At 39.1% G+C, this 8,954-nt stretch overlaps 1 protein-coding gene across 1 annotated transcript in view; it reads left to right on the forward strand.

Moving 5' to 3' along the window:
• The window catches only part of LOC122797748 (CMP-N-acetylneuraminate-beta-galactosamide-alpha-2,3-sialyltransferase 1-like), a 696,724-nt gene extending 688,120 nt beyond the window's left edge, over window positions 1–8,604 (forward strand). The window contains exon 5 of the mRNA XM_044066273.1: window positions 6,144–8,604. Within this exon, the coding sequence (XP_043922208.1) occupies window positions 6,144–6,317 (174 nt within the window). The 3' untranslated portion in view covers window positions 6,318–8,604. The remainder of the gene's footprint in view (window positions 1–6,143) is intronic.
• The last annotated feature ends 350 nt before the right edge of the window (window positions 8,605–8,954 follow it).

Genomic DNA, 8,954 nt, shown 5'->3' on the forward strand with positions numbered 1-8,954 from the left:
TTCCATTGGAAAAACAGTATCAAATGTAATGTCACAGAATGTTTCTGTTAATAATAATAATAATAAACGCTCTTACCTCATGTGCTCCTTTACATCCAAATGAGCTATTAAATTGTCCCATACTTCATACTTATCCATTTCTTTGTCGTCTTTGCTTTGAATCCTTACCACATACTTCTGTTTTTCATTTTCTGCCTTTTTTCTGTTGTCCTCCTTTTGCCTTCTTTTAATTTCTCTGCATACGTTTTCTTTTCCATCTAACCACTGTTCAGGATTGTCTGTGCATCTTTCTTTTGTATTAATGTTCCCCTACGAAACATCATTTTTCTGGCTCACTCTGCAACACCATTTCTTTAAGTAAATCGTCCTGCAACCCTCCTGACTGGAGGGTTGTAATTATACATCTGTCATTTGCTGACTCATCTCCATCAAACAGGTTTCTCTGAAACATCTTCTCAGAATCCTGTACACATTTGCTGCTCTGTTTGCTTTGTCATCCATTTCTTTCACCCCTCCATCATTCCATCTGCCTCCCTGTTTCTCCAGGTCGCCTCTTCACCTGCAGTGGAAACAGAAACTGCTCCTGAAAAATGGGTCCACTCACAACGATGAGTAGGGATTCTTAATTTATATACAAAATAACTATTATTTACAATGTATTTACATATTTACAAATATTTACAAGTGAAGAATGATGTACAAATCTGTTGAAACAAGCATACTAATTTTCATCCCTGTTAGACACCAACTCCTTTTTCCATAAACACCTTCTGATTTTGCTTAATATTCTTGCTAACATATATTTATCTTTAATTTCATTTATTCTTTCATTCCATTTAACCAAATTAACTTTTTATCTATTCTTTTAACATATTTGTTTTTATTCTTATAGTATCCATATTTAATCATATCCATGTTTATTTTATCCACTTCTTATATCTTCAAAAAATCTTCATTACATACCCCAGGATTCGGCAGTGTGCAGGAATAATGCAAGAGCTGCTTCAGGCAATATGGGTGACGTGCGATCCAGGAATAAGCTCCCGGGATGTGCAAGAGCGCTCCTGGCACTATTCCTGCATGGACACAGCCCCTGTATGCTAATTAACTCATTTGCTGGTAAAAACCATGCAATGAGGTGAATTAGTGATCCAGGAAGCAGACAGGCGTCCATGCAGTAATAGTGTAGACTGCAGAAATGTATTCAGCCAGTAGCTGCAAACTACAAAACAGAGGCATGATAGCTCATACAAATGCATGTATTAGAAGGGTTAGACATGCCAAAGGCCAAATATATGGCCATACGCATGAAAATTAATTTCAAAATTATAAAAATTAACTTATTTTTTGTTGGCTGATTTCAGCCGTTTAAGCGTAGGGCAGCGGTGCACAAACCGGATTAGCATGAAAATAATAAAAAGCTGAAAATAAGCTTTTAAACCAAAATCATAATTTTGCCATAATAGTCAATGGCATCCATAACATAACAAGACCATGGAATAGTGGTTGCTAAGGGTGAAGGCTGAGTGTCGGTTTTGTAACCATGCATTAGCATTCAGTCCTATGCAAATGAGGGCAATGATACTGAATCACATATTTCCCCACAATGCTAGCTTGCCCCCAACCGTGTAGGTGCAGTAATACCATGGTGTAAACCTAGCAGATGACTTGACTTCATATGGGGGCCAAGTATGTGTTTATTGAAGCTTATTCTGTGGTCTATTTAGCTACATATTTCCCCACAATGCTAGCTTGCCCCCAACGTGTAGGTGCAGTAATACCATGGTGTAAGAGCTAGAGTAGATGATGATTGGGGGGTGGCCATGCATGCTGTTATTATTAGCTTAGCAGGTTGGTGTTTGTAGCTAAGCACAGCTAAGGAAGGGGGTACGTCTGAGGGTGCCTAGCAGTATTTACATTTCCTAAAATATCGGTCATTGTTTAGTGGTAAATCACTTTGTATATGGAGTTCAGGGTCCTGTGTTTGAGCCTTGCAGAGGCAGGCTATTTTAGTGAATTTAAGTGCGCTTTTATCTGCCCTTTTGCATATAGTACTGTATTTAATTTATTTTTGTGTGTTTTTCACTGAATATTAACTTAACTGAAGTTGTGGCTGTCTCTCTACAGTTAGTTCCCCACCCACCCTCCCTGTTCTTGTTTTGGTATTAATGTTGGTGGCTTTGAAATTGCCCGCCCCTCTTGTAGATTTGTATTTGGATACTCCCCCTAGGCTCATCTCATTTGCTCACTCAACTGAGTGCAGTGAGATCATATTCTGATTTCAGGCACTCCTACTGTGTGCAGAGAGAGCATTTGGGAAGGACAACCCCTGTAGCCTCTTAATCCTGCTCTGTTCCTTCCCTCAAAAAAAATAAATAAATAAATTTAAAAATATGTATATATATATATATATATATATATATATATATATCTTATTCATCTGCTCTTACTGTAACTGTCTTAGTTGCTCTTCTGTGTGCTATCTGTTCAGCTGCTCTTACTCTGCACTTATTACAGCTTGTTAGTAGCCTTCTAATTTACTGCCTTCTGCACTTGTTTTTTAGTCATTTGTTAATTTAATTGCATTTATTTGAACTGTATTTGCCGTAGTGTTGCTACACACTCGGGTGCGCTGCCCTGCACTACAATTTGAATTGTATTTTCTGCTGTTTTAGCTGCTTTTCTGTAACAAAAAAAAAAAATTGTAAGCTCGTTTCCTGCCTTTCCTGTAACTAGTCAAGTCCAGATACAGACTTGCTGTATCCAGGACTTTTGGTAAGCTTCTGAGCCCCCCCAAGCCTTTCTGTGTTGGAGGGAAGCCTTCCAGCTTAACAGTGGGAGTGGTAAGCACTAGGTTGCTTATCTACCATGGGAAGAGTGGGTTTTGGCCCTGAAATTGTAGTTCATTGGCCGTTTGGGCAGTTTTTCCATCTCTTTCTACTTTCTGGTTAAAAGCCCGTTTTGTGTTTGGTCCCCACCTTTCCTATAAGTAGTGTAATCCAGGTACAGATTTGCTGTATCCAGGACTGTTGGTAAGCTTCTGAGCCCCCCAAGCCCTTCTGTGTTGGAGAGAAGCCTTCTAGCTTATCCGTGGAAGTGGTAAGCACTAGGTAACCTATCTACCACAAGAGGAGTGGTTTCTGGCCCAGAAATTATAGTTTATTGGCCGTTTGGGAAGCTTTTCCATCTCTTTCAACCTTCTGATTTAAAAGCCTGTGTTTGCGCTTGTTTCCTGCCTTTCCTGTTGCTAGTCTAGTCCAGGTACAGGTTTGCTGTATCCAGGACTCTTTGTAAGCTTATGAGCCCCTCAAGCCTTTCCGTGTTGGAGGGAAGCCTTCTAGCTTATCAGTGGGAGTGGTAAGCATCAGATAGCCTACCTACTACAAGAGGAGTGGTCCCTGGACCAGAAATTGTAGCCATTGGCTGTTTGAGCAGTTTCTTTCCATCTCTTTCAACTTTCTGGTTTGAAAGCCGCACTTGTGCCTGTTTCCCGCCTTTCCTATAACTAGCCCAGTCCGGTTACAGAGTTGCAGTATTCAGGATTGTTAGCAAGCTTCTGAGCCCCCAAGCCTTTCTGTGTTGGAGGAAAGCCTTCTAGCTTATCAGTGGGAGTGGTAAACACTAGGTAGCCTTTCTTCCCCAGGAAGAGTGAGTTTTGGCCCAGAAACTGTAGTTTATTTGGCCGTTTGGGCAGTTTTCCATCTCTTTCAACTTGCTGGCTTAAAAGCCTATGTTTGTACTTGTTCCCCACCTTTCCTGTAACTAGTCTAGTCCAGGTACAGATTTGCTGTATTCCAGGACTCTTTGTAAGCTTCTGAGCCCCCCCAAGCCTTTCTGTGTTGGAGGAAAGCCTAATAGCTTATCAGTGGGAGTGGTAAGCACTAGGTAACCTGTCTACCACGAGAGGAGAGGTTCTTGACCCAGAAATTGTAGTTTGTTGACCATTTGGACAGTTTGTCCTTCTCTTTCAACTTTCTGGTTTAAAAGACCACATCTGCGCTTGTTTCCCATCTTTCCTGTAACTACCCTACTGGATAGCACTAGAAAGCCTTAAACTCTGATACAAGCCTTCTAGCTTAGGAAAGAGACTTTGGAGTGATTAAGTATCAGTTTTCTGAACTTTCTTGCTGTACTTACTGTTTTCCGCCTAAACGGAGATTTTCCAGCGTTTATTGTGATTTAAAAGCTTGTTTTTTTCACATATTGTACTTATTTGACTGCCTGCACTTTTAAAAAGTTTTTTGTTTAAATAATTTGTTTAACTGTTGTAGGCTACATACTAATGTGTGATAGCCTTTTCTGATTGTTTGTAGTTGTTTAAAGCTGTTTTAAGTGTATTTTTTTTTACTGCTTTTGCCTTATCTTTTCAAAAAAAAAAATCCTTGTTTCCCGCCTTTCTAAGCTAGTATAGTCCAGTATAAGTATAAGCTCCATACACACAGTTTCATATTTTTGAAGGTCACCTGAGACCATTGCGGTTAATTGATGTGTTTACAGTCACATCGGGCCTGGAGCTTTCTCCTTTGCTTCATGGCATTTTTCTACTGTACATTATATATGCAGATTATATCATACTCTTGATATATTAGCCGCATTTCTTTACTTATTTATTGTGTGTTGACTGGGTTAGTTCCACTAGGCATAGCCTGTTTCAGAGAAGATCTGAGGGGGGTCGTATTTATAGTGATTAGTAGGTATATAATTAGTGGGTAAGTATATATGGAGTCTTTGTAGCATGTAGCTATTTTTTTTATAGTGAGGTGTATATTCAGTTATTTGAGTACAAAAACAACCCGAAAGGAATATTTGTGTGCAGCAGAAAGTGGTCATATGAGTATGTGTAGAGAAGGGCCTCACTGAGACAGATGCCTGGTGTCAGAGCCATGGCCTCAAGCTCAATGCAAAAAAGTGCAGTGTCATCCCTTTTGGTAAAAACTCTGTACCCATGAACTACCACATAGGCAGCAATCTACTTAACACTGAATGATTGGTAAGAGGCCTTGGGACCCAGGTGGACAGTAGTCTCTCCTTTGATGGTCACATCGCCACAGTAGTCAGGAAGTCCTTCTACGTGGCACACCTCATCATAAAAGGGTTCTCATCCAGGAAAAAAGAGGTCATTGTTCCCCTCTACTTGTCACTCATTAGACCCATTATAGAGTACAATGCCCCCTTTGGAATGTACCTCACAAGACACCTGCAGCAGCTGGAAAGGACACAGAAGTACCTCACAAAGAGGATTACTGGCCTCAAACAAATGCCCTACACTGACTGCCTCAAAAAAACTCCAGCTTTACTCCATAGCATATCGTCTACTCTGAGGTGATCTCTGCCTAACATATAAAGCTATGTCAAACCCAGAGCTGTTGGACATGCTACCCCTAAAGAAATTCCAATCCCTCCGAGCTACACGCTCTAGGGACCTAAACCTTGTCACCACAATAAACAGGACACGCTGGAGGGATAGATTCCTGTCCCAGAGACTTCCTATACTCTGGAACAAGCTACCCATCTATGTCAAGCAAAGTTCTTCATTAGCACTCTTCAAGAAAAATCTTGATGAGTGGATGGGAAATAGGAAATACACCCCGGGGATCACTTCTGTCTCTCTGCTGGACAGTGGCATAGGAAAATAACTTTCTTGGGTGGCGTAAGCTATGGAACCTTGCTGGCTAGGCTTATGTAGGCCGATAGCCAAGTCCCTACATATGAACTTTTGTGTTGATTTAGTCAGACTCAAGAAATTAATATGTACTTGTGGACCCTTAAGGTTATGTTGGGCATGTGCCTTTGCAAGTACTTCTGTTTTTAGCTGTTTTTTTTAAGCAAGAATAATTTTGACAGCAGCAAGGGGACATTATTAAATGTCATGTCATTTGTATTTTTATATACAATTGTACATTTACTGTCATTTCCAGTGAGGCAGTGCTTGCAAGATGTGCTCTAAGTATACCAGAATATGGTACTGACTTAGAAACTCTCTACCTGGCTATTGTGTTGTATTATGTGTTAAAAAACTGATATGAAGAATTCTCTGAATATCATCATTAGAATTTAAGTTTTACAAGAGGCTAAAGTAGAAGCAAAAGTGTTTAATTGTGGAAATTAAAATTTAACAGAGCTTTCCCTTTTTTTGTATGCAGCTAGATGTTTATGGCTTTGGTGCAGACAGCAATGGGAACTGGCATCATTACTGGGAAAACAACTATGGTGCAGCGGCGTTCCGTAAGACAGGTGTCCATGATGCTGACTTTGAGGCGAATGTAACAGCAACTCTTTTGAGCATTGGCAAACTCCATCTTTTCAGAGGAAAATGATGTTGCTATCAGAATTTGAAACATCTTTATTTCTCTCCTCTAGAATCCAGGGAATGATTGCTGCTACTAGTGATATTTATGAAGAGTTGAAGTAATCTCTGATGGTACTAGATTACCCCAGTACATGAACACTGAAAAGGAATATATTCTTTTTGTGGTGATGCCAGCAGTTAAAAACAATGCATTGCTCCTTTGGGTGCAGACTTATAAAACTGCAAGGAATAATAATAATAGGAGAAAGATGTGCAATAGGGTGTCAATCCCTGTTCCTCTGTTGTGGTACCTGTGAACTGCATCTTTAGACTGACTTCCTTTATGTGGTGTCTACCAGTTTACAGTGTTTTCCTTAGGTGCATCAGGTACTAATAAAATAAGTGTGGTGGAACTCTATGTGCTGTTTGACTGGTAATTAATGATGTATTTATCACCAGAGCCAAGGAAAATGCATTGTAATGGAGTAAATTATGGGGGTAAAGACAGACGCATTATTTGTCTATATCCTTACACCTCCTGTATGAAGCGATGTACTTAGTTTACCCAAGTGCCTGTTAGTAATGTATGCCAATTTTTGACTTCATTTGTTGGGGGCATACTTTGTAAATGTTTGATAATGCTCCCAAAAAATATTCAAATGTTTTGATAAAAATTGCACTTAATCTCAAGTGCAGGGATGGCTGGTATTTTGAAAGTATAGACAGTAAGAACTGAACCTGAGCTTTTGGAATGTGTACCACTACTCTGTTAATTGAAATTCTTCATTCATTTGGCTAAATGGAATTCCTTATGTCATGTTTCATAAAATTATTTGCTGTGAATTAGGGCTGCAGGATTTCATAGTTAATGGAGTATCCTGAAGGTGCCCAACAGATTTTGCTGCTTAACTCTGTGTTTAATATTGTATTTTGTAAGATGAAGAGGTACAGAGTTTTTATACCCTTAAGACAGGAGTTTACTTTTTAAGGGCTAAGTTTATGTGCTTATACACAATTCTGAAGTATGAGTTATGGAAATTCTAGAACATTTCAGAGTAATGACCATGTTAAATATAATGAGCCCTAGTGCAATTTCGTAAAGAATTATATGAAACATGATCAGCATTGCAGGCAGATGTAGCTTTGAACTACTGGAAGTGTATGATTGTTCATCTTTATACGATAAATCTTGTAAGTAGAATAAATGTCATATGATTTATCATTTGAGTACTAAAACTCTATTTTAAAGAAAAACATTACTTCATTTCCCCATTTGTCCACTGCCATAATGTAGTGCTACTTGAAGTATTTCCTGTTGTATTTCAGAATGTGTCACCATTTCTGTTTTTATTCCTATCTGTCTTTTTCAGGTAATGTACATTTTTTTTCAGGTAATGTACATTATCCCTCACAGGGGTCACAGGAAAGCCTATCCCAGCAGCCAGTGTGTGTATTGAATTGAAATTTGTTCTGGGTAGGGGGGGCAGTCAGTCTCAGAGCACCCACACAGATTTATGGACAGTTTTGAAAATGCAAATTCACCTACTGTATATGACTTCAGGGATATGGGAGCAAACTGAACACTCAGGAAAAACATACTTAAGCAGAAAAAAAGACTTGAAAACACGAGGTAAAAGGCACCCCAGCAAGGAGAGCCTGTTGTTGTATGGTCACAAAGCTCCTAGCTGTGTCATTAATTTTTATGCTGTAGTACAAAATAACAAAGTACCAAGTACATGAAAATTGGTATGTTTGCTCCATTCCCCTGTAGTTTCTTTGCCTATTTAGTTTACAACAATGACACATTCAGTTTTGAAACCCCATAATGGTATATTAAAGTAACCTTTGTAGGCTGCTTTTGTTTGTTATTCCATATTCTTAATACAGTTCTTTTATCTGGTATACCGTGGAGAGGTTTACACTTAAAACAGAGTAAACTTGCATCATTTTCTTTAACTACAAAGGTCCTTTCATTTTGGTTTACACTTTCATTTTTGTATACCAACATTGCACTCATTCATGGAAAAACCTCTTGAAACATTGCTTAACAGAGTGATGTTCTTAAGGTATAAAACAAGATCACTACAGTAGTATGTCTGTTATTTTTTTTTTCAATATCTGTGTTTAATCATTTTACTGGTAGTTTGCATTTCAGAAGTTATTGTTTTGAAACTCTTTGAACATCTGTTTTATATCTCTGCATTATCATAGACCATTCAGTGACATTGTACCTGTCTGTAGCAAAATACTTTAATGATTCATTGTGTAAAACTGCATTCTTGGTAACATTAAACACTTTTCCTGGTTGAACCATACTTTTTTGCTTGGCAATTTTGGTTTCCCACAACTGACCATTTTCCACCAGAGCCTCGACTTATCCACATGGTTTACTAAAGACATTTTAGTCACCCCTTCACTAGTTCTGACCCATGTTCAGGGCCTGGAAAGAGACTGAAGCTTCATGGAAAGCATCATACTTTTTACAAAGAGTGTTTCTCTGTTAAGACCCTACTCTTTGTGCATGCCCATCCTGCCCCAAGGAAAGTTGTGCAGTGGGTAGTGCTGGTGTATCATCCATCCCCCACATGTGAGACTCAGCAGCCTTGCCTCCCATGAATAATGGCCTCATTCACAGCTTCCACCACTGATCAGCTGTGCATGTGTG

Source organism: Protopterus annectens, chromosome 3.part1 (genome assembly GCF_019279795.1).
Source record: "Protopterus annectens isolate FY-2018-M chromosome 3.part1, PAN1.0, whole genome shotgun sequence".
Classification (NCBI taxonomy): domain Eukaryota; kingdom Metazoa; phylum Chordata; order Ceratodontiformes; family Protopteridae; genus Protopterus; species Protopterus annectens.